General features: G+C 40.1%; 1 protein-coding gene across 1 annotated transcript in view; it reads right to left on the reverse strand.

Moving 5' to 3' along the window:
* LOC100445008 (guanylate cyclase soluble subunit beta-2) overlaps nucleotides 1-22805 on the reverse strand; it is a 43715-nt gene extending 20910 nt beyond the window's left edge. Inside the window, exons 1-4 of the mRNA XM_054529345.2 lie at nucleotides 22724-22805; nucleotides 6533-6693; nucleotides 2137-2233; nucleotides 743-942 (exon numbers count right to left, since the gene is read on the reverse strand). Of these exons, the coding sequence (XP_054385320.2) occupies nucleotides 743-942; nucleotides 2137-2233; nucleotides 6533-6693; nucleotides 22724-22790 (525 nt within the window). The 5' untranslated portion in view covers nucleotides 22791-22805. The remainder of the gene's footprint in view (nucleotides 1-742; nucleotides 943-2136; nucleotides 2234-6532; nucleotides 6694-22723) is intronic.
* Nucleotides 22806-26396: the final 3591 nt, after the last annotated feature.

The following is a 26396-nucleotide window of genomic DNA, read 5'->3' on the forward strand; positions in this document are numbered from 1 at the left end:
CAGTATATATCCACTTAACCCAGCAATTGTCAACTGGGAATGATTTTATCCATTACCCCCACTATGCAGACACTTGGCAATGCCAAGAGACATTTCTTTTTCTTTCTTTCTTTCTTTTTTCTTTTTTTTTTTGCCACAAATGAGGGGATGAGGTTCTACTAGTAGGAAAAGACCAGGGATGCTGTTAAGCACATTATAATGTGAAAGATACCCCATCAACACCAAAGAATTATCTGGTTCAAAATGTCAGTAGTGCCAAAATTGAGAAACTCTGCCTTAATTCCACTATTAGAAGATCCAGTTGGTCTCCCATCCAAGCACTAACCAGGACCAACCCTGCTTAACTTCCGAGATCAGTCACGTTCAGGGTGGTATAGCTGTAGACACTCGTAAGTGGGAGTTGAACAGTGAGAACACATGGACACAGGGAGAGGAGAATCACATGCCGGGGCCTGTCAGGGGGCAAGGAGAGGGAGAGCATTAGGACAAATACCTAATGCATGCAGGGCTTAAAACCTAGATGATGGGTTGATAGGTGCAGCAAACCACCATGGCACATGTATACCCATGTAACACACCTGCACGTTCAAAACATGTAACCCAGAACTTAAAGGAAACTGTAAAAAACAAAAACAAAAAAACAAAAGGTCCAGTTGATTCTGTTGTTTGTATAGATTTTTCCAAGACTGGTAGCTCTACTTAAGTACAACTGTTCTTTCTAAAGGCACAGCAAACCCAGTACCTCTTGGTCTCTCTCGATGCCCTGACTGTCTTGTAACCTTTTTGGCTTTGTCTTTCTCATCTTCCTGCGAGCCTTCTGTACAATCAGAAACACAACATGCTCCTTCTTCCCTGTCCTCTCCACTTCTTCATTCATGTCAAGAATGTCCATGGTTACATTAATGTCAAAGAAGTCTTTGGCCACAGCCTCAATGATACCTGCAGCAGAAGGACACCTATTGTCGAGGGATGGCCAAAGGCAACTTTATCAGCAAAAATCATAAAATAATCAAATTGTAAAACTTCTGATGAATATTCTGAAGTTCACCAAGCCCAGGCCCTGCTTCAAATCAGACATCAGTGATAGCCAATTAAATAAAAATATGCAGAGACTGAAGTTATACATGTTTGGATACCAAATATATCCATGCCACTTTAATTTCTAGTTTGGCATCTATTCATTTGTTTGTTATTTCAGGTAGGCATTTAACTCATTAAACAAACAAATAAACCTAGAGATAATGTAAGCAAAATTCAGTTGTAAAAGCATTAAGGATCAAGTTCAAAAAAGTGTTCCCCTGGGAATCTATCCCAGGGTTATATACAAAATATAGGGAAAGCACTGGGCGTGGTGGTTCATGCCTGTAATCCCAGCACTTTGGGAGGCTGAGGCGGGCAGATCACAAGGTCAGGAGATCGAGACCATCCTGGCTAACACAGTGAAACCCTGTCACTACTAAAAATACAAAAAATTAGCCAGGTGTGGTGGCGGGCACCTGTAGTCCCAGCTACTTGGGAGGCTGAGGCAGAAGAATGGTGTGAACCCGGGAGGCGGAGCTTGCAGTGAGCCAAGATCGCGCCAATGAACTGCAGCCTGGGCAACAGAGCGAGACTCCATCTCAAAAAAAAAAGAAAAAAAAATATATATATATATGGAAAGCACGTATGAAGATGTTCATGATAGCATTGTTTACAAAAGCAAAAGATTAGTATCAATGGAAAATTTAATAATAGGAGATTAGTTAAGATAATTACAATATGGAATATCATTCGGCCATTTAATATGTGGTTTTAAAGATTATGTGGAAACATGCTTTTTCTACAATGCTAAATGCAAATACAGAGCTGATACAAAATAATATAGGCAGAATTATCACAACTATGTAAAAACCTGTATAATTTAAAATGTTGAAAGAAAAATACAAATTACTTGTTTTTGTGGAACTTTGGAAACTTATTTTAAAAGCTCAAGGACATCGGGAGCAGTGGTCAAGATGATATGAAGTCACACATTCTAAGAGAGTTTTAACTTCTTACCCGTAGCCAGTTATTAGCCATCCTGGAGAATCCATGGGGAAACCTTCCTCACTTCAGAAGCCCCACAGCTCTGCGGCCAGCTAAGCCATTTCCATACCTGTACAATGTGGCACAGACCACCTCTACCCGAGTAGTAATGGAGAAACATTTTCCCATCTGCTCCTCTCTCCACACGAAACGATGGTGCATTCATCTCCTAATTAAAAGACACACATTTTTCCCAGTGGACACAAATTGTGTAAATTATGCTTTTGAGGCTTTGTGAAACAATAGTATTTATCATACAGAACTATATCCCAACCCTCTCTCCAATCACATAAAAACTCCCACTGTTTCTGCTGCTGTATGTCAGGAATTTTATACTATACCTACTATACTTTAAACAACTCTATATGGCAAGTACTAGTTCCATTTTAAGAAGAAGAAACTGAGGCTCAGGGAAGGTAAACCTAGGTTAACGGTAGAACAACATTTGATTCCCAAATGAGCCTTTGCACCGTGCCATGCTGTTTCTACCCATATTCCAAAAGCAGCTGTCTGCTGGTAACAGGAAGCCTTAGTGAGTTTCTGCTGCGCTTGGCCTGTGACCAAGTGACCATGGGCATCTTCACTTTCCAACACACCAGGGAATCAGAGAATTTGCAAGTAGAATTAATCAATGTCTTGTTCTGAAAGGATAATGTCATCTGTGATGTCAATTTGAACATTTAGAAAGTAGAACCTTCCACCGGGCGCGGTGGCTCGTGCCTGTAATCCCAGCACTCTGGGAGGCTGAGGAGGGCGGATCACAAGGTCAAAAGATAGAGACCATCCTGGCTAACACGGTGAAACCCTGTCTCTACTAAAAATACGAAAAAATTAGCCGGGCATAGAGGCACATGCCTGTAGTCCCAGCTACTCGGGAGGCTGAGGCAGGAGAATCGCTTGAACCCAGGAGGCGGATGTTGCCATGAGCCGAGATGGCGCCACTGCACTCCAGACTGGGCGACAGACAGAGCGATCTCAAAAAAAAAAAAAAAAAAAAAGTAGAACCTTCAAGGATACATCAGAAGAGATCCTCCCCTTTCTCCAGAAATGTTGACATTTAAGTACGTATCATTTTACAGTAAATGAGATGTATACTAGGAAAGAAGGATAGAGACTTTGCCTAGGGGAGTCTCTAGCTAGTTAGAGGGCAACTCAGCACCCTGGACACACAGCTTTTGGTCCAAGTGAGGGAATAGGCAAAGGAGATGGGTTCCTTCCAAGATCTTTGTCGTCTTCCATGGTGAAATGTTGTTAGTTAAAATGGGTTTCTTTTTTTTCCCCAAATACTTTTTTATCTTTTTTTTTTTTTTTTTTTTTTTTGAGATAGGGTCATGCTCTGTTGCCCAGGCTGGAATGCAATGGCACGGTCACGGCTCACTGCAGCCTCTGCCTCCTAGGCTCAAACGATCTTCCCACCTCAGGCTTCTGAGTAGCTGGGATTACAGTCACGCCACCTCCATGCCCAGCTACTTTTTTTTTTTTTTTTTGTATTGTTTGTGGAAATGTGGCTTTGCTGTGTTGCCCAGGCTGGTCTCAAACTCCTGGGCATAAATGATCTTGTCCACCTCGGCTTCCAAAAGTGCTAAGATTACAGGCATGAGCCACCACACCCAGCCCTCAAATACTATTTTTTTTCTAATTCCAAAAGTATGTGCCTAGAGAAAGTACATATATTTATTTGTATGTATGTGGGTTTACATCTTGACAAAATGTAAAGAGTAGTTGAGGCAGCACATTTAAAAGGCATAAATAAAATAGGAAATTAACAGTTAATTTAAAAATTATATCCAAATCCTACATAGTGAAAATAAAGTAACAGAATACAGAGGTCTGAAAGAAAGTCCACGTGATCCTGCTTCATGCTCCTCCCTCCTTACCCCCTGCCCAGAGACACTTCCAAAAGTTTGTGCTTTTAGTTCTTCTGGTCAATGTCACTAAGTCTCTAAATAATATAGTTATACTTTTATTTCTTACTTCAAATATGGCTTTTTAAAAGTGGAGAATTAGGGCAAAGAATAACAGAATAAAAAAATATTTTTGCCTAAAGAGACAATCTATAATACTTTGCCCAGAATAAAGCACTATATAGCTGTTAGGTATCATTACAGAACAGAATAGAAAGCCCAGAAATAAGGCTGTACACCTAAAGCCATGTGATCTTTGACAAAGTCCTCATTATTCCAAAGAATAATGAGAACAGCACAGGGCAGGATCTTTGGAGACAGGTGTGGGTTTGGGTCCAGCTCAGCCACCATGCCTGGGTGATTTGGGGACAGTTACTTGACCTTTCTGGACCTCAGTTTTCTCATCTGTATAACAGGAAAAATAAGACTGCCTACTCTTATGGCATCAAGAAGGTAAGTCAATGTTGACACATTACTTAGCCCAACACCTGCCTCATAATTAGCCTCAATAAAGGTTAGCTAAAGCACAACAAGATTAAAGACTCGGTTATAACCAGAAATATATGCCTTAAAGGCACTGCCAAATTACTAGGTAGACACAAAAAAAGTGAATATTATCTTACTTTGTTATTTTTGCCTAAAGAGACAATCTATAATACTTTGCCCAGAATAAAGCACTATATTGCTGTTAGGTATCATTGCATGTATTTTCTTCCAACTTGTATATTATAATATTTAAATATTTTATTTATCTCATTATATGCAAAATGTCCTCAAACACCACCAGAGAAGTTCTATTCTATTGCTTCTCTAGCATCACTTATAAGTGAGAGCTAGACATTGAATACACATAGACATAAAGATGGCAACAACAGACACCGGGAACTACTACAGGAGGGAGGAAGGGATGGGGGTCGAGGGTTGAAAAACTGTTGGGTACTATGCTCACTACCTGGGTGTCAGCGTCAATCATACCCCAAACCTCAGCATCATGCAATAGACCCATGTAAAAACCCTGCATATGTACCCTCTGAATCTTTTTTTAAAAATTGAAATTATAAAAAAGCAAAGAAAAAAGATCATAGAATAAAAAATATACATATTACAAAAAATATTAAAAGGGCCTAACTGTATTTCTTTATATCCTAATTGTTGTGCTTTAGCTAAGAAATTGAAAGGAAGTTGTCATGCAAATTATCGTAATTCTTAAACTGGCCATATTGAACAGAGAAGAAAGAAAGGGGAAGGAATAGAGTTATTTATTTATGGAAAGCTGATTTTTCTGGGCTGATTACAATGCTAGAGACTTTTACATCTTATCTCTTGTAATCCACATATTGCTATGAGGTAGGTTATTTTTTCCCTATTTATTCCTTTTTGTCTCTGTTTGTGTCTAATACCTTAAAAAGTACTTGATACATAGTATCACTCAATAAATATTAGTCATCCAACAAATATTATTAAATAAAATAAATTGAATTCAGAGACAGGAACTAACTTGCCCAGGATCGCACAGCTGTTAAGTGGTAGAGCCGGTGGGACAGTCTCATGGGCCCATCTGACCCCATAAGCAGGGCTGTTTCCACTCCCTCTACCCTTGAGTAGTTCACATGATAACAACAGGACAGGCCCAGCTATTCATGCCCAGCTATTCATGACTCATAATTGAAGTCAATTAAGGCTTCCAAGCCTCTGATTCCTTATATGAAAAATGGAGAAAATAATGCTTTTCCCATTTATCGTCTATGGGGGGGAGTGTAAGGGTTGCTGAGGCTTTTTAACATCCACAATCCCATTTTGTCCCCATGACAACCCTGAAAGGGTGGATACGAACACCAATATAGAAATGGTGAAGGAAGATCTCGGTGAAGTATAAAAGGCCCTAAAATTAAACTATGTTCTATAAAATAATAAACTATTATTATGATATATATAAATGCTCTTTCACCTTTTCTTGTCTAAAAAATAAAAGAGAATCTAGGCATTTGAATTTCCAGTGATCTCTACAAACAAGAAACCCAACAAAGGAACTCCAGAAGGATACATCCCAGTAGGGAAATTAGTTTCCTAACACCTCAGTCAGTCACCCATGGGTTAATCAGAGTTGGATGGTTTCCGATTCTGGCTCTTAGCCCTATCAAGTCTTCCCTTCTGATACATGAATAACATGAATCTGGCTGCATATGCAATTTATCAGCTCCATCCTGGCCAGGAAACCTTAGGAGAGCTTTTGCAAATGCACTGAAACCTGACTGTTTTCCAGCCTTTGTTCCAATTGTAATGAGTCTCCAGGATTTAATTCCAAATCAACACCACACCCTATCTGAAAAGGCCATCCCTTCGGTTTTTGTGAGCCAGTTTATAAAAGTGGCCAGCAGGTGTTTCTTTTTCATTCTCTTCCAAAAAGAACTCCTGAGCCCACCAACACCAGGTACCAAGGATTCTGCAGATGGGAGGGTTCTCCTGCAACCGTGCCTCTCTTGGGGGAGGCGGGGAGCTGGCCCAAGACTGCCACAGCATTTGCTTCCTCTTGGGCAGCCAAGACCAGACTCAAGTGGCCTTACCTGATAAGAGAGTGCCAGGTAACTGTGGAGGGCTTCTAGGTTTTCAATAAACTCCATGAGATTTCCTCCCAGTGTCCGTAGCATCCTGTCATAGCCAGACATCTTACAGAATTGAAAGAAGTATTCTCCAAAGAGTTTCAGGATGGCTTCCATGGAGACACCTGTAGAAACCAAAGCACACCCCCTAAATAAAATCCCCTGGAGGTGTGTGTTGTCCTTTGTGTGGTCTTCATTTATTTCCAAAGGGTTCACATCCTGGCTGTGTGACAGTATCGAGCTACTCTCTAAGCCGTCACTTGCCTCCTCGGTAAAATGCCAATAACCACATTGATGTCATGGGGCTTTTGTGAGGAGCCCCGTGCAGCCTGGCACTGGGTAGGTGCTTGTGAAACATAAGTCTCCATGACAAATATTTCCTCAAAGTCGGGAAGGGGATGCAGAGATGCTGTACCCGCTTCGCTGCTGAAGCCAGTACCCAGAACAAGCTTCACTCTGGGTGGGGAGGGCACGACCCTCCATGATCACTCCCAATACCTCCCACATCTTTAAATGTAACAGTCAGTCTCTAACAAGAATACAAGGATGCCTCTGAGAAATAACTAATACACAATGAAAAAACTATGCCTTCAAGGCTACAGGATCCTGATTTACCAAAAAGATGATACCAAATACTTGCAGTGTCTTTCTCTTTCTCTCCTGACCTCATCAGATCTTGGCCTCCCCGTGAGGCCCAGCATCCATGTTCCATTCTCCATGAAGATTTCTCTGAATTCTCTCTTCCTAAGTGTTGCATTTTTTTTCTTCCTAATTCATAGTAATTCTGGAGAGAAGCAACCTGGTCCTACACGTTTTCTGTGCTAAACACAGCGTAGGTGTCCGATGAACACCTGGAGGTAGATTTGCAGCCTTAGTTGGGGCTGCTGCCCACCTCCCCACTCCCCAGTCTGCACCGTTGGAATAGACAGTGAGCAAGTGTCCGCTTTATGGGAGAGACAGCAAACATTTTAAAAGAATATTTTATAGTTCTGACAACATACATTAATTATGGTTCTGTTACTCAATGTTTGCCCAGCTCTTATAAGGTAGCTAACCTTATTATCATGTCCTTTTTACAGCTGAGCCTGTTGGGGCTGAGTCATCTTTGTGAACTGACTCCAGTCACATAGAGTTGCAGAGGCCAGATTTGTTGAAGAGGCTCCAACTCTAAGTTTAGCACTTTTTGTACCACATCCCCCAGCCTCTGAAGCAGCAATGAGAGAAGCAAGGAGTCTCCCCAAGGCAAGGGCTGCTTATGCGTTGGCTTCATTGACACAGGAGACAGGGCATCCATCCATGCTGCTGGTCTGGAGCTCCTGTGAGAAACGCCCTCTTATTTACAATGGGGCTGTGACACATGTAAGTCCTGGGGGCTGGGGCAAATGTCTGTAATGCCCAGGTTTATGGGAGGCCTGAAGAGCTCACCATCACCAGTATCTGTGGTTCCATCCTTGAAAAACTCTGTGATGCTCTGGCTGGATTTGGAATTCACAGCAAGGGACATTCCAGGTCTCGTGAGCTATCCAGGGCTAAATCCTACAGAGGACAGACCAAGGAGGTCTGGGCACTCTCCAGCCCCTGCTTGCTTCCTGGGATGGTCTGAAGAGCAGTTTCCCTACAGCTCATAGTCCACAGCCAGACCATGGGGCAGATAATTGTTCTGTAATCTGAGCAGGATAGAGTCCCCACTGAATTGGTCTAGTTTTGTCAGAGATGAGTTGTACATATTTTCCAAGATGAGTTATACATATTTTCCAAAAATTGATTAGTCCGATCTGAATCTAGACGAAGCTTGGGATGGTAGAGAAGCCAGTGGTAATGGCCTATGTTAATTGCCTCCGTTGGATTCTTTGCTTGTGGGTGCATCCTGGCTGGCTGCAGGCAGGCTTGTCTATACCAGTATTCAGGGGCCACCTGCTAACCCCTAGGGGATCTGAGACAAATTCTACCAAGTTCCTTTCCAGTGCTTGAGTCTCTGGGAGGGGGAATGCTAAAAGGTAAACAGACAGATGGGAAATTGTCCTTCTGCTCTCCTGCTTCCATCCCTCTGTTACCTCTAAATCTAGCTTATTCAGACTAAGAAAAAACAGCTGTGCTGTGCATCCTGGAGGCTGGAGCTCTGAGCAGGTGCATCCTGTTACCTGCCAGGAAAAGCAGGGGTCCCAGTGGCCCCCCTTCTCCTGAGAACCTCTGCCAGGAGGACTGGGCTTCGTGTAAGCCAAGCAAAGTTATATGCAAGTGAGAGTGGCAGCTTTGGGTAAAAGACTGCATGTTTGACTTTTAAATCTTTAAACTTACAAAAATCCATGAAGCTGTTTGTTCCAGGCTCTGGTTATTTTGTTTGTGGATGCCCAGCTCTGTTAAAAGGAAAGGACATCTGGCTGAGAGACGAACTGTTTCCCAAACAAGGATCTTGAGTTTGAGTGTGGTGTTTTCCACCTGTAATGGGTTTGGAGCTTCTAGAATTCTTAGTTGAAAATGCATGTCCAGCGGAGAATAAAGGCCACTTTAAAAAAAAAATCAACACCTGTCTTAGTCTTTTATACAGTTTCACCTCAGTGTATTTAAGATTCCAAAAACCCGGTAAGTCACAGGGGATCCAAGATATACAGGAAATGGTTAGAAACTGCAAGAAAGAACTAAACTAACTTAGATGTCTTAAAATGTTTTTTGATAGTACAGGGGAGAATTTATGCTATGCTTAGTATTCTTTCATGTAAGAAAGAAGGAAAAACAAGGAAATAATCATCTATCTGCCTCCTTGCGCAAAATTAAACACCAGAAGGATAAACCTGGATCTATTGAGATTGGTTACCTACAGGACATTGGTAGGGAATGGGGTGGAAAGATTAGAAAAATTGTGGGATTGGGGAAAATGACATTTTTCTGAGCATAACTTTTTGAACAGTTCTGGTTTGGGGAGTCATGTTAATGTTTCATATGCTTAAAATAAATAAAATATAAGATCAACAAGGATAGAGAAAACCCCTAAGATGGAATACAAACAGAAACAAATTCACAGAACAGCATTTCAACAGAACAGTTTTGAATAACATAATTACCCAGGAAAAAAATTAACCCAGTAATATTTGAACATAGTATTTACACTACTGTGTCCTCAGGCCAAAAACAAAAATAACTTTAAACAAATATTTTACTGTAGTTAGTAGGCTTCCTTTTCACAGCAGTGTGGGTTAACAATTCTGAAACTATGTTCTGAACAAGTAAATATATTGTGGATAGTGGGAGCCAGGTTTTTCACTATCTGAGAATGAAGTTACAATTATGGAAAGGGGAGGAATAGAATTAACCCTGTGCCTCTGGATTAGGAAATCTAACATAATAAGACAATGAAATCTATCAAGGTTTTATATATATATAAAAATATATATAAAATATATATAAATGTATATAAAAATATATATAAATATATAAATATATATATAAAATATATAAATATATATAAATATATCTATAAATATATAAATATATAAATATATATAGAAATATATATAAATATATACATATAAATATATAAATATATGAATATAAATATATAAAAATATATATAAATATATAAATACAAATAAATATATACAAATATATATCAATATATATCAATATATACAAATATATATAAATATATATCAATATATAAAATATATATCAATATATATCAATATATATAAATATATGAATCTATAAATATATAAATATATGCAAATATATAAATATATCTATAAATATATATATATCTATAAATATATATAAATATATAAATATATAAATATATATAAATATATAAATATATCTATAAATATATCTATAAATATCTATAAATATCTATAAATATCTATAAATATATAAAAATATATATAAATATATATAAATATATAAATATATAAATATATAAATATATTTATCTATATATGAATATATATAAATATATATATAAATACATAAATGTATATGAATATATATAAATATATGAATATATATAAAATATATAAATGTATATAAATGTATATAATATATATAAATGTATATAAATATATATAAATATATAAATATATAAATATATAAATACATATAAATATATATAAAATATATATCAATATATAAATATATATCAATATATAAATATATAAATATATAAACATATATCTATATATAAATATATCAATATATAAACATATAGCAATATATATAAATATATCAATATATCAATATATATCAATATATAAATATATAAATATGTATAAATATGTATAAATATATATAAATATATATAAATATAAAAATATATATAAATATATAAATATATATAAATATATGAATATATAAATATATATATGAATATATAAATATATAATATATAAATATATATGAATATATAAATATATACAAATATACAAATACATAAATATATAAATATATATAAATATATATACATATATCTAAATATAAAAATATATACAAATATATAAATATATCTAAATATATAAATATATACAAATATATAAATATATCTAAATATATAAATATATACAAATATATCAATATATCTAAATATATAAATATATACAAATATATAAATATATTTAATATACAAATATATACAAATGTATAAGTATATCTAAATATATAAATATATACAAATATATCTAAATATATAAATATATACAAATATATAAATATACATAAATATATAAATATATATAAATGTATATAAATATATGAATATATAAAGGTATATAAATGTATATAAATATATATAAATCTATATAAATATGTATATAAATATATAAATGTATATAAATATATATAAATATACATAAACATATATAAATATATAAACATACAAATATATAAATATATAAACATACAAATATATATAAATATATGTAAATATATATAAATATAAATATATAAATATATATAAAATATATAAATATATAAATATATACAAATATATATAAATATATACATATATAAATATACATATAAATATATATAAATATCTACATAAATATATAAAAATATATAAATATATATGTAAATATGTATAAATATATATAAATATCTACATAAATATATATAAATATATATAAATATCTACATAAATATATAAATATATAAATATATATAAATATCTGCATAACTATATAAATATATAAATATATAAAAATGTACATAAATGTATATATATAAATATATATAAATGTACATATAAATATATAAATATACATATAAAATATATAAATATATATAAATATACATATAAAATATATAAATATATATAAATATACATATAAATATATATAAATATATAAATATACATATGAATATATAAATATATATAAATATACATATGAATATATATAAATATATATAAATATACATATGAATATATATAAATATATATAAATATACATATAAATATATGAATATATATAAATATATATAAATATACATATAAATATATGAATATATATATAAATAGAAACATATATATAAATAATATATAAATATATATAAACATATATGTAAATATATATGTAAATATATATAAATATATATGTAAATATATATAAATATATATAAATATATATGTAAATATATAGAGAGAGAGATAGTATATATATATAGAGAGAGAGAGAGAGATGGATGTGTGTATGTGTGTGTATATATGTGTGTGTGGTTGTGTGTGTATATGACATCTATTTTCCAGCACTGTCCACTAAAAGGGTCTAAAAACAGTGACATCCCAGTAGCAGTGGGGTCACCTAATGTCTAGACCTTAGTTTTTAAATGCTCTTCTCCTGTCAAAGGAATCAGGGCCTCGGAGAAATGGCAGATTCCAGGCCTGGGGCAGGGAAAGGATGAGATCAGCCTATAACATCTTGTTATGCAAGAAAGTAAAGAAGTGATCAAAGAATGATGGGGACATGTCAAAAGGACACAGGGGCCAGTTTAGGGGGGCTCTCACTGGCTAACTCCTGCAGAATTTGAGCATCAAAATAAATAATAAAAGGATACGATTACAGCCTGTTTTTAAAAAATAAGAATTGCAAATCTACATTTATATAAGTAAATAAATACGGGGGGAGAGGGGGAAATTCTTCCTTACAGAAACTCAATGAATAAATACAAAAGGAATAATATTCTTAGAAAATCACCATTTGACTTCCATCATAAGTATCAATTCAGACAAGAATCACAAATAAATACTAAAACTATGAAAGAGGGAGTTTGAGAAACAACAAGGTATTTGCATAATCTGAAAGTATCTCCTCACAAGATACTAATTACAAAGGGAAAAGGTAACTTTACAGTGGAGAAAGCTGGCAAATTCTATGTAAACCAAGTGATCAAAGTTAGCCTCACTAATAATAAGACAGATCAATGGAATATGCCTCCTGATATGATAAACTGGGAAGGAAAAAGATCACGTCTGTGATCTTCCTGCCAAGAAAGCATAACCTGAATTATATCATGAGGAATATCAGATAATCCTGAATTGAGGGACATTTTGCAAAATGTCTGACCAGAACTTTCCAAAGATACCAATTTTATAAAACATAAAGAGACTCAGAAACTGTTCCAAGCCAAAGAATACTGAAGAGACATGATAAGTGACATTATCCAGGATTTTCTTTTGTTCTAAAGGACATCATTGGGTCAACTGGAAAACTCTCAATAAGGTCTGTAGATTAGGTAATAGCACTATATCTATGTTCATTTCCTGAGTTTGATTGTTGTACTGTAGTTATTTAAGAGAATTTTTAAGGACAAAAAGGCATCACATTTGCAATATAATAACAATTTCAAGAAAAAAAGTATAAATCTAGATATAAAGAGAAGGATAGACACTATATGGTAAAATGTCAACATTTGGGGAATATGGATAAAGACTACATGGGAATTCTTTGTACTATTCTTGTAAGCCTTTTGCAAGTTTGAAATTATGTCAAGGTAAAAAAGATTCTGTTGATTGCTCTGAAAAGACCACAGGGAATCTTACATAATAAGACCATAAAGACCACATTTATCCATGGCCAGCTAAAATAGAGCTGCAGCCCAGGCCTCTGTAATGTTATGAATTTGGTTAGTTATAATCAGGGCATTATCAGTATATTTTTAACGTCTTTATCTTGTTAGAGACTCATACTGAAATATTTATGGATGAAATTGTGAGAAACCTGGTAATTGCTTTAAAATACTCCAGAAAAAATAAAACCAGAAAAAGAGTGGAGGAATCAGATAGATGAAATAAGATTGGCAAAATATTGTTAATTAGTGAAGCTGGGTGGAGGGTATGTGGGCGTCTGTACACAATTCTCTCTACTTTTGTGTATGTATTAAAACATGTTTTTTAAAATAAATAAAAAGAGTTGAGTTTTTTTTTGGTTAGTTTTGTCTGTTTGTTTTTGAGACAGGGTCTCCCTCTGTTGCCCAGGCTGGAGTGCAGTGGTGCTATCACGGCTCAGGCAGCTTCAACCTCCCCAGGCTCAGGTGATCCTCCTGCCTCAGCCTCCTAAGTAGCTGGGACTACAGGTGTGTGCCATCACGCCTGGTTAATTTTTGTATTTTTTGTAGAGATGGGGGTTTCGCCATGTTGTCCAGGCTGGTCTTAAACTCCTGGGCTCAAGTGATCCACCCGCCTTGACCTCCCAAAGTGCTGGGATTACAGCACCCAGCCAAGACTTTTTTTCCAGAAGGAAAATGATGGTCACAAAGCTTCTATGCTTGGTTCCCCAGATGTGGAGACCTCTAACAAGCTTTTACATTGGAGTGTTGCATGAACTCAAACTTTCTGACTTAACAAGCATGGGTCTTCTTTGTCACTGGGAAACATTTGCTTCTTGCTGGGTTTCAGCTCAAGGTACTGGAAAGAGTAGATAGAGTTGGGCTGTCCAGGGCTGGGGGACAGAGGGCACCTGTTGAAGCCCCAGTGAGGCTGGCAGGGACACCATAGCCACCAAAGCAGAGCCTCCTGGACAAACAGCCCACTCAGGGCCATACTTGCAAGAACCCTGCCCACCTCCCATCACCCAAGTCACAGGCAACAAGAGCTATTCCTCATGGCACTCTTCCTGAGTCACCCAGAAAAACATATGCTCTTCAACAGGAAAGAGAAGTACATGCTCTACATTTGACAAAGTTTTCCATTGAAAATGGGTAATTTTTCCCCCAAAGCGCTGGTATCCAAAGGATTACTCTTCAGATACCTGAAAAGAGCCATAATCTCACATACTCTTTTTCTCTAATGATATCACTAATGTCAGGCATGAGTTAGTTTATGGGGAAATATTTTGGAGTAGGAGAAAGAGGAGTTTAAGAAAAGGAAAGAAACATCTGCCCGTGTCCATGCTGTAGTTTGCAAGGAGGAAGAAGACTCTAAATTGGGAGGGTTGGGTTTCAGAAGTAGTCGTAAGTTTATACAGGCATAGAGAAAAAATAAACTGGAAGTCGATTAAGGCAGCTCAGGAAGGTGGTGCTCTGCAGGGATGAAGCAATTCCGCTGAAGCCTGGTAGAGAAGAAGGCTCCTGGTTCCCATCAAACCTTGGAACAGAGTAATCAGCCCTACCAGGGCCACAGCAGAGGGCCAGGGGTCTATCTGGTGGTGAGTAGGGGTGAGGGACAGGGCAGGGTACCTTGTTGTGTACCCACTCGGTGTCAGGCATTTTGCTCACCTTATTTGATTTCTTCTGTAGGACAGATGAAACCCCCTGGGTTGTTGCCCTACAGAAGAAATCAAATAAGGTGAGCAAAACGTCACAGGTATCATTGCTGCATTACCAGGGGAACATTTACCCCAGGTTACATTATCAGGAGCCAGTGTAGCCAGGGGGCTCACCCAGGTCTGTCTGATTCCAAAGCCCTTGCTCTAGACATTGTCGCCTTCCCCTCCAGTCTGTGGGATTAAGCATCAACCTTGGAATCAGCAGACCTGAATTCAAGTCTCCATTCGTGGCTGGTTGCACAGCCTGGGTTAGTTGTCCCATCCTCAGAGGAGAATAGTGAAGAGCAAACGTTATAATGCCTGATTTCAAGACGTTGTCAATTTTGTGTTGTTCTTATTTTTAAAGATGTGAGTGCAGAGAGGCTTGCTGGCATTTGCTGATAGCTAACTGTTGAAACACATTTTACTATGGGTGTCTTCGCAAGCAAAGTCTAGACGGACACAGCTGTGCCAAATGGCTGTTGTGTGTTGTTTTGAATTTTGTCACTTCAGATCACTAATAACCCACTTACACACTAAGTAGGCACTTATTCATATACAGAACAATTCCTTATGCAGTGCTCAACCTGCCATCTGGTCCCCTCCTGAATTATGCTAATTGGAAAGCACAGAGCTATGCAGAGGCAGAGCGGTCTGGAAAAGTCCCAGCAATTGCTTCAAGGTAGGGAAATTACATTCTGAAGCCCACATGGAAAGCAAAGCCCTCGCTAGTGGTGACTAAGCACACTTTTTCCTTTGTCAAAGGGAAGATTTTCAACTGACCAGTATATTTTGTTAGAGAGTAAAATGTCCTTCCTGTAGCCTTTCCTTTGGCTGGGTCTTGCTTTCTCAGACTCATGGGAGTTGTAGACGTACAGAATCACCATGGGCTTCCTGGGGCTGTCCTGATTCCACATCTCATACATGTGTTCACTCGAGTTTGCATCCCAACTTCTTGTTTGAAAAATGCATTCACCATACTCATTTACTCTTTCAGATAGATATAGGCCAATAGATGTTATGGAAATAAACGACAAGAAGAAAAGATTTCTGACATTCAAAGCTAGGCAGAGAGAAACCACAGTGATGTACGTTGGCTTTCGGTGGAAAGGTGATGTGGGCCAGCCCACACATTGGTCTATAGACTGGCTGCTGCCTCTACACATGTTGGTTGGGTTGGGAATGTGACGGCAGTGGGGCAGGTATGTGATGGCATCTCACTGCTGAAGGTCCTGCCACACCATTTGATGTACATGAGCACAGACAGCCACAAAAATGGACTGGGTTGATATGATATATACAGAGTATTTCTTTCTAGAGATATATAAGCTGATTCAAGTTCTTGTATTAGTCCACTAGGACCACCATGACAAAATGCCATAGATGGGGTGGCTTAAACACCAGATATTTATTTTCTCAGAGTTCTGGAGGTCAGAAGTCTGAGATCAAGGTGATAACATGATTACTTGGCTTGTAGAGGGTCACCCTCTCACCATGTTCCCATGTGACAAGGAGTGAGAGAGCCAGTGCTCTGGTATCTCTCCTATAAGAGCTCCAATCCTATCAAGAGGGCCCCACCCTCATGAGTTCATCTCAACCTAATTATTTCCCAAAGGTCCCATTTCCAAATATGAATTTGGGGCATGGGGGCACAATTCAGTCCAGAGCAGTTCTTAGGTTAAAAGATATTTTTAGAATCTTGAAAAAGATCTGCATCCACCCTTGAGAGCATGAAATGACCAACTTTTCCTGTAAAGGGAAGATAGTAAATAGTAAATGTTTTCGGCTTTGCAGATCATATGGTCTCTGCGCAGCTACTCAGCCCTGCCACTGTAACACAAAAGCAGCCATGGACGATGTGTAAACAAAGCGGCACGGTTGTGTTCCAATAAAACTTGATTTACACAAACAGGCAAGGGCCCAGATCTGGCCCATAAGCTGTATATGGTTTGCTGAGCACTAATCAGAGAGCTCAGAACATAATTTTTTTTTTTTTGAGACAGAGTCTTGCTCTGTTGCCCAGGCTGGAGTGCAGTGGCACGATCTTGGCTCATTGCAGCCTCTGCCTCCCAGGTTCAAGTGATTCTCCTGCCTAAGCCTCCTAAGTAGCTGGGATTACAGGGGCACGCCACCATGCCCAGCTAATTTTTTTTTTCTTTTTTGCATTTTTAGTAGAGATGGGGTTTTACCATGTTGCCCAGGCTGGTTTTGAACTCCTGACCTCAAGTGATCCACCCACCTCAGTCTCCCAAAGTACCGGGATTACAGGCGTAAGCCACCGCACCTGGCCCATAATTTATTTTATTTTATTATTTTTAAGTTCCAAGGTACATGTGCAGGATGTGCAGGTTTGTTACATACATAAATGTGTGTCATGGTGCTTTGCTGCACGGATCAACCCATCACCTAGGTATTAAGCCCAGCATGCGTTAGCTAATTTTCCTAATGCTCTCCTTCCCCCGACCCCCACAACAGGCCCCAGTGTGTGTTTTTCCCCTCCCTGTGTACATGTAGAACATAATTTTTTACCACAGCCATTTGAAGTGAACAGCAAAGCCTGTCTTCTTATAAGGGACAGTATCTAGAGGTACAAAACATAGAAATACCCCCGTCCTTCCTTCAGATTCAACATTCGGCTGACATTTACCGAACACCCAGTATGTGCCATGCATGTTGCTAAGTGCCTTACATTTGTTATTTGATTTAATTCATTCCTTCCCACAACCCTGTAAGGTATTATTCCTTTTGCAGGAGATCAACTCTCAATGAAATTCTAGCCCAAGGTCACACAGCTGGTGTGACAGAAAAGAATCCACCCTCCATTCTCATTCTGGAATAACAACGAGATGTTCTTTCGCAGAGGGCTCAGACCAAATCAAGACTACACGATACAGCCACTACGTCCTTCTGCTGCTGGGACCCTTTGGAATAAAATCAAGAAAAGACTAAAGGTGGGCTTAATTTCACTACCCATTCCAAGCTTTTTTGCCCTTGTATTTCCTAAGCTCTGTCAAAACTCCAGATTTTCAGCTCAAATGTAGTCATCTCTCATTACAGAATTTCCATCTAATGATTTGTATTCTTCCTGTGGAAGGAAGGTTACTAGATGCTCCTCTTACTTAGCCAGAAGAAAGGAGGTAATTGCAAACCACTGGACTTGCTTGTGGACCTCCATCCCTCACTAGGATCACAGATGTACAGAACTGTCAGCCACAAGGGCAGCACCTGGGCTTTGCCTATGTGGGGTGGACATATTAGGATCAAGAGGGGATCTGTCTGTCTGGTTTGCAAAAGCATATTTAACATTGTAATCACATACTTTTAAAAAAAATTAAAGTGATGCTTGAGAAAACAAAACAGGTAATCTCTTTGGCAGGTGTGTCAAGCACGACGGCTGAGAGGTGACCCTCTGGGGTAGCTGTGGTGCTGCCACCTGTTGAACAAAAAGGCCATAGCTGGGGAGCAGAGCTGAGTCGAGAACCCAGGTCTCCAGACCTGCAGCCCCTGGGAGCAGCACAGTGCTGTAAAGAGGACACATCCCATGCTCAGACTCGAGCGCAAAAAGCTCGATGCTGTGTGCTTTTTGAAAACCCAGTCCCACAAAAACCTCCCCTGGTGTTAGCTGCTGGAGAGACAAAAGGGCCTGGGATTCGTCCCAAAACAGGCTGGACAGGATAGGGGTGAGGTTTGCAGGTATCACTGACACTTCTCAGTTCCTGGGCCAGCTTTGGCCTAGAATCTCTCTCTGTAAGCTTCTTTGGAGAGCGGAGTTGGTTGGTGGATTCGGGGAGAGGCCCAGCCATGATTCTTGGGAAGCCACATGAGCCCTGTCTGCCAGCTGCCTGCATCGTCCCTCTAAGTACTGCCGTGGTGGCAGGCTGGGAACTGGCTTTAGGAAGCATCCGGGAGGTGTTGCTGCTCTTGGCACCTGAATTCCAGGAGCTGAAGGAGCAAATGACTGTTTCACTCCTTGTGCCTTATTTCCAGCCTCAGACACAACCTTGGTTCTATCAAAAGATGCAGGTGGGAAGTGACCAGCGGCTAGCATACATCTGGTTGGAAGTTGTTTTAACAACCAGTTGGGACACCAGATTCCTCCTAGCTATGATCACCATCACCTGCCAGGCCTCTTTGGCAACTCTGGCCCCTGCTTGGCTCTGTGACTCCAAGAGAGCAACATGGTGAGATGAGACAGCAGGTGGCCCAGAGTGGGCAGGGGAAGCAGGTGACCACCTGTTACTGGAGAGGACTCTGAGCACCACACACATCCAGCTTCCTCAGCCTCAGTGACTTCCCCCTCCCAGCTTGGCAGAGACTTTGGGCCTCTCCTGGATATGGATCCCTGGAAGGTCTTCTGCATCCAGGAGGTGACCAGGAACATAAGAAGAGATGTAGATATCAGTCACATCGCCATGTGAAAGCCATGGGAAAAGCCCTCTCATCTGTCAGATCCAGTTGCCTGCGAGTAAAGCTGGCACTATCTTTTTAATCATCAGATAATTTTTCTGAAATCCAAAGGAAAAGGAAATAAGCTCAGTACCTCACATGACACGGGCACTTTACACATCACTGCTGCGCTCTGGAGAAGCTGCTTGTCCCTGCGGGCTTAGCATTAGCTAGCTGCCCTGGTGTGTTCTCAGGCACGCCTGCTGGGCTGATGACTGTGATACCTGCCACTGGCTTAAACCTACATCATTTCACAAATTGTTCCTGAGAATGGCAAGCCAATTTGCTAGGTCCTCAGAGGCACCATGAAACCAACTCAAAACCATGGCCCCTGCTGCCAGAGCCTCTGCAGGCTGCGTAAGAGTCAGCTTGCACACTCCCGGGGACTGGGCCTAGCCTGACACTTCCAACAGGGCTATACTCGGTGCCAGGTGCCAAGCATGAGGCCTGATGCAGCGTCTGCCTGAGATCATCCTTAAATGCCATCTCACACTCTCACAGTGACCCAAGGCAGCACCGCCTATGAGGAATGGGTGAAGGAAGTTCAATGGGAAGGGAAAGAGGGACCTCATCAAAGATCCTGGAAGTATAGAGGGGGGCTTCGGCTTCCTGCATAGATCCCTGGAGCCTGGGACGGTGGAGGCTGCCTGCCCCTCCCTCCCCTCAGGCCTGCCCTGGCTCATTGTGTACTCAGTGCTGGTGAGAAGGAAGGATAAAGAAAGGGAGGGTGTACTGGGTTGAATAGTGTGCCCCCAAATTCATGCCCACCCAGAACCTCAGACTGTGACCTTATTTGAAAAGAGAGCAGATGTAGCTAGTTAAAATAAGGTGAAGACATAAGGGATTAGGGTGGGCCCTAAATCCAATGGCTGCTGTCCATATGAGAAGACCACGTGAACACACAGGGAAGAAGGCCTGTGGTGATGGGGACAGAGATTGGGGAGATGTGTCTACAGGCTAAGGGGTGCCAGCAACTGCCAGAAGCTGGGAGAGAAGCAAGAGACAAGTTATCCCTAGAGCTTCCAGGGGAATGAACCCAGCCAACATCTTGGCTTTACACTTCTGGCCTCCAGAACTGGGAGAGAATTGATGTTTGTTGTTTGAAGCCACCTGGTTGTTGGTACTTTGTTACAGCAGCCCAGGAAACACAAAGGGGAGGGAGGGAAGAAAGAAGAAAGGAAGGGAGGGAGGGAGGGAGGGAGTGAGGGAAGGAGGGAGGAAGGGAATGTTTTTTGAAAGCCTATTATATGCCAGATACCACACATGATATTTTCACATACATTTTCTCATTTAATCCTCCAAATAACTCTGAAGAGTAGGTCTTGTTCAACCAATGAGAAAACTATAACTATGTAGGTCATTTGTCCTTGGTCATTAAACTAGAAAGAGGCAGAGCTAATTTCTTTTTTTTTTCTTGTTTTTTTGTTTTTGTTTTTGTCCTGTACCCTTTCCCCTCTGGGCGTGGGGAGTGAGCAGATTAACAAGATAAAAAAATCCAGTGCTAATACATCCACAGGAAAAACCATCCTGGGAGGACATGCACATCGTCAGTGAGACCATCCACACATGGTCCTCCTATGATCCTGTCAATGGCATTTTCATGTCCAGGCAGATGGGAAAATATGCGATGGAGAGCAGATGGGGGAAGGGTCCTCAGCATGCTGCAGAGCACCCCACGTCCATTTCCAGGTAAGCACGAGTGTAGGTGGCATAGGTGGATTCTCAATGTTGTTCCTCCTGACACCCAGAGGTAATCATAGCAGACCATTCTAAAGGTATTGCAACACCTGTAAAGCCAACATCGAAGCCAAACATGATGGCAGCGGTGCAGACGGTGCTGCTCATCATTTTTGTCTGTAAGAAGCCTAAGGCCACTCAAATGGAAAGGGTCATACCTGAGCCCTGTACTGGGTTAGGTGCCCTCCAAAATTCATGTCTACCAGGAACTTCTGAATGTGACATTGTTTGGAAATTGGGTAATCAAGTCAAAATGATGTCATTTAGGATGGACCCTAAATCCAATATGCTTGATGTCCTAATGAGAAGATGGAAATTTAGACAAAGAGACACAAATACAGGGAGAAGACAGCCACGTGAAGACAGAAGCAGAGACTGGAGTTATGCCGCCACTAGCCAAAGAAAGCCTGGGGCCACCTGAAGTCAGAAGAGGGAAAGGATTTTTCCTGAGAGCCTTCAGAGAGAGCACGGCCCTGCCAGCAACCTGATTTTGGACTTCTGGTCCCCCGAACCACAGAGAACGAATTTCTGTAGTTTTAAGCCACCCAGGTTGTGATACAGTCGGTCCTCATTATTTGAGGATTTCATATTCACAAATTTGGCTACTTATTTATCTGTAGCCCTGAAATCAATACTCACAGAGATGTCAAGGTCATTCACAGACAAAGAATTTCCACCGGCTAACATGAATGCTTCTAGCCAAGGTAGAACAAGGCTGTGCTCTATGTTCTTATTTTAGTTCGAACTATAACCTAGTGTCCTTCTTGCAGTCTATTTAGTGTCATCTTTTTCACATTTTTCTGCTTTTCTGTTGGTGATTTTGCTGTTTAGAATGATGCCCAAGTGTAGGCTGAAGTGCCATCTAGTGTCCCTAAGCACAAGAAGACTGTCACATCCTTCCAGAGAACAGGCAGTGTTAGATTAGCCTCCTTCAGGCATGAGTTACAGTACGGTTGGCCAGCAGTTCAATGTGAATGAATCAACTGTGTATATTAAATATGTATTTTTTTCACAGAAGCACACATGAAACAAAGTTATGCATTGATTGGTTGGCAAAAATCTTCTGCCTAGAGACTTTCAGGAAACTGAAAAGTATTCCCTGTATTTCCCCTAGGAACAATGGTTCAGTATTCACTAATTCAGTATTGCAGCAGCTTTATAGACTATAACCACTGCAAATAATGAGAATCAACTGGGTTTTGTTACAGCAGCTCTAAGAAAGCAAAACAAGTTCTTTCATACTTACCCAGAATGTTGCAGGCCTCTTGGATGAGCTTAATGGTGATGATGTCATCATACATTGTGTAGGTCATGAAGGCATCTTGTACTTCTGCAGAAGTTCTGGAGGATAAATCGAGGTGCAGTGAATGCTCATCAGCTGGAGCTTTGCGCCAGGAATATATCCACTGACCCAGCAAGATATAATATAGCAATAACCTTCCTGGTCATAAGGAATGTGAGACACTGGAGTGTTTGGGTGTCAACTCCTCCAAGAAGCCTTCCCTGGACCTCAGTTTGAGCCCGGAGATCCCTTCTCAAGTACCCAGGATGGGCTATGCATTTCCTCAACTTATATAAAGATTGTTGGTCTTACCCACTAGCCTGGGCTCCTTGAGGATGAGCATTGTGACCTATTTTTATCTTTGAACCCCCAGCAAGTGGCAGTGTACTGAGCACATGTTCAGAACTTACTATGTGGTAGTAAACTGGAACTCAATGGTCATAGAGTCTTGTTCTCTGAATGGTAGAGCAGCTGCTTGAGTTTCTCACTGTTTTGCAGTGTAGTTGGCTATGTTGCAGGAGTTATGGATGGACTTTAGTCTTCAATAGCTAGCCAAGCCTGCTGAAAAGAGGCTTAGCCTGGGAGTCTGAGACTTGCGCCCTTGGCTTGGCCCTTATGTGAGCCATCAAACTGTAGTTGGCAACTGAGTTAACAAATGGGGGAAGGAGGTTGGTCAGGGAATGCTTCTCTAAGAAAGGGAGATTTTGCTGAGACTGAAGGATGGAAAGGCAAAGAACAGCCTTCTGGACAGAGAGAACAGGCTTCTAGGCAGCAAAGAGCATGTTTGAAGAACAGAGAGGGGTCAGAGTATTCAAGCTTATCCAAAGCACACCATAGAATCTTGACATTGCGAGAAGTATGGAATTTTCTCCATGTCCAATTTTCTAAATGTCCAATTTCTTACTGCATGCTATTTCTGACTGCTGGCTTTCCAGTTTCTTCTTGAATGCTTCCAGTGACAACAAGCTCATTCCTTTGCAAGGCAGCACATTCCACTTACCAACTGTTCTCTTTGATGGAAATGTCTTTCTTATGTTCAAATGAAACCCCCTTCTGGGCCCTCATAATACCTCCTATTTATTGAGCATGCGCTTTTGGCCCAAGATATGACAAATTTATTACTTATCATTCCTCGTACTGTTGAGAAGGCTGATGCTCAGAGGGATTAAATGTCTTGCTATGGTCACCTGTTGACAAAAGAAGGATCTGGGCTCTGGACTTCAAAGCCCACATCACTCCTGTACTGTGCTGCTGGGAATTTACTCACTGGCCTTAGTTCTACCCTTTAGGAAAATGTAGACTGGGCTGGTCCTTCCTCTGGATACCTAACCTTCTAATGTTTGAGGATCCTTATTCATCACTAAATTTAACTGTCTCTTTATCATCTTTCTGGACTTCATCTTCCTCTCTGTAAAATGTGGCGATTATTATTACCTGCCCTTCCTATCTGCCAGGAGTGTTGGTAAGGATAAAACAGGATAACAAATCTGAAAGAGCTTGGGGAAAATGAGAACCACCATGCAGATTCAAGGAGAGCTGTGATGACAACAAGAACAAAGGGGCTGCATCGTGAGTGGGAGGTGACCAGGGCTGGGGTTTAGGAGACTTTGGTTCCAAGCTTATACCTTACACAAATAAGCTCTGAGGGAAAATCACTTTCCCCCTCTGGGCCTTGATTTCCTTATCTGTAAAATAAAGGAGGTACTGGGCAAGATTCATGTTTCTTCATATTTTTTAACCTCTCTGCTACACACACATCCACTGGGGATTCTCAGACAGCCCCAGAAATGCTTGTGCACGCAGTTGAGGATCCTGGACTAGAAGCTGCTTGAATTCTCCTTCACCTGTAAGAGTTCCTGTTTTGGCCCATGCCTATACAGTGCTTTCTAAGCATCTTCGGAGGCAGCTGTTCAGAGAAACCGGCTGTAGGCCTGCTCGGGCGAGGAGTGCCGTACACCACCACTGCTGCCTAAGTGGGGCACTCTCCACCATGTTGGAGTTGCCTTTTACTCGCCCCCAGGGGCCCACAAGTCTCTGTGAAAACATGTGCCCTCCTTCTGCGCCTATAAGCAAAACAGAAACACATGGACGAGACCCCAGTTTAAACTTGACACATTGTCATAATGTGTTCGGAAGACCTTAGAAAGGGTTAAGTGACCTCCAGGACCGTCAGAAACATAACAAACTCTGTGGCGCTCCCCGGCCCTCTGATGGGACCACCCATTCACCCAACTCTGGATCTGGCAGCCTGTTCTTTCCTGTAGGCTGAACTGCTCATATTTTAGTGTCAAATATTTATTTGGGTTTGTATATATGTTGCACGTTGCTGGGATGCCAGACGTGCCCAGACTGTTATGATTATACAGGGATTTTCAGCCTTGTTTATTGATCTCCACGATCCTGCATATAACATTTCCCACAGAGCCAGTGCACACTTGTATATGTAGTCATTCAAGCTGCTTTAGTAAAACAGTATGTTCACCAAGAATTTTTTTAAAATAAATAAACCAATTGATATCTTCCAATGAGATGACAAAGCCTCTCATATGCAGAGGAGAAAGAGAGAAAAATGACTATTGGAAAGCATTTCGAAGAGATCGAGAGTTGGAGATGCAAGAAATGTGGGAAATGAAGTAACAGTTAGATGTTTCCAGCTCACACAAAGAGGAGTACCTGTCATGGAACATGAAAAATGTCAGCCACATAGGTGCTTGTATGCATCCATGTGCAGGAGACTGAGGAATCAGTGTTTAATTGGCACCAGCAGGCATTCGATATATGTTCCTCTTTAGTTAGTTCCAACTAGCGATACCCAAAATATCTGAGCAGAAAATCAGGGCCAGGCTGCCTATAGCAGAGAAACTCACAGAGCAAAATAAATACACAGATTCCTGAGCCCCAGGAGGTGGTGCCTGAAAATCCATATTTTTTTAACCACTTGCCTCAGACGACTGTCCAGGTTTGAAAACCACTGCACAGAAACACTTTCTAGCATTCAGTCTGGCAAGGCAACAGGTTACAAATGATACATTTTACGTGGTTCAACCTTACTAAACTGATGTAATGGTTTTTCAGAGTCCAGGGTGAGCTATAAAGCCCACAGGAAAAATGAACAGCACTTTGTAGGAAGATTCAGGCCAAGAGAATGGGATCAATTTAAGCCATAGGAACTCATTTTTTCAACAGCTCTCTTAATGGTAGGTGGGGAATTCATATAACAAACTTGCCTGTCACTGTGTGACTCAAGGTGTACTTGGGGAAAGAGAGGCCCAGAGAGGCAAAAGATTTGTCCTGGTGTCACGACCATCTGGAATTTAGAAAAAGCACCAGACTGTCTTTCTAGCCTGTCCTCCAGCTAGCCTGTCTGGCTCCCCACAACTTTCTTAATAAAATCCAGACTTCTTAGGTGGACATACCCAGCCTCCACAACCCAGCCTCTGCACCTACTCCTCACCTCCAGCCATTTCTCCCATACATCCATTCCTCCAGCTACTCAAGCTCCTCTCTTCCCTGCCTTCCCACAGGCTCTGCTCCACTAGAAAAGTTCTCACTTTCCCTGATCTGGCTAACTTGATTCTTCCTTCCCAACTCAGTGTCAGATTCCCGATTCTGGACATTCTCAGCCACTTGCAGATCC

Source organism: Pongo abelii, chromosome 14 (genome assembly GCF_028885655.2).
Source record: "Pongo abelii isolate AG06213 chromosome 14, NHGRI_mPonAbe1-v2.0_pri, whole genome shotgun sequence".
NCBI classification, from domain to species: Eukaryota; Metazoa; Chordata; class Mammalia; order Primates; family Hominidae; genus Pongo; species Pongo abelii.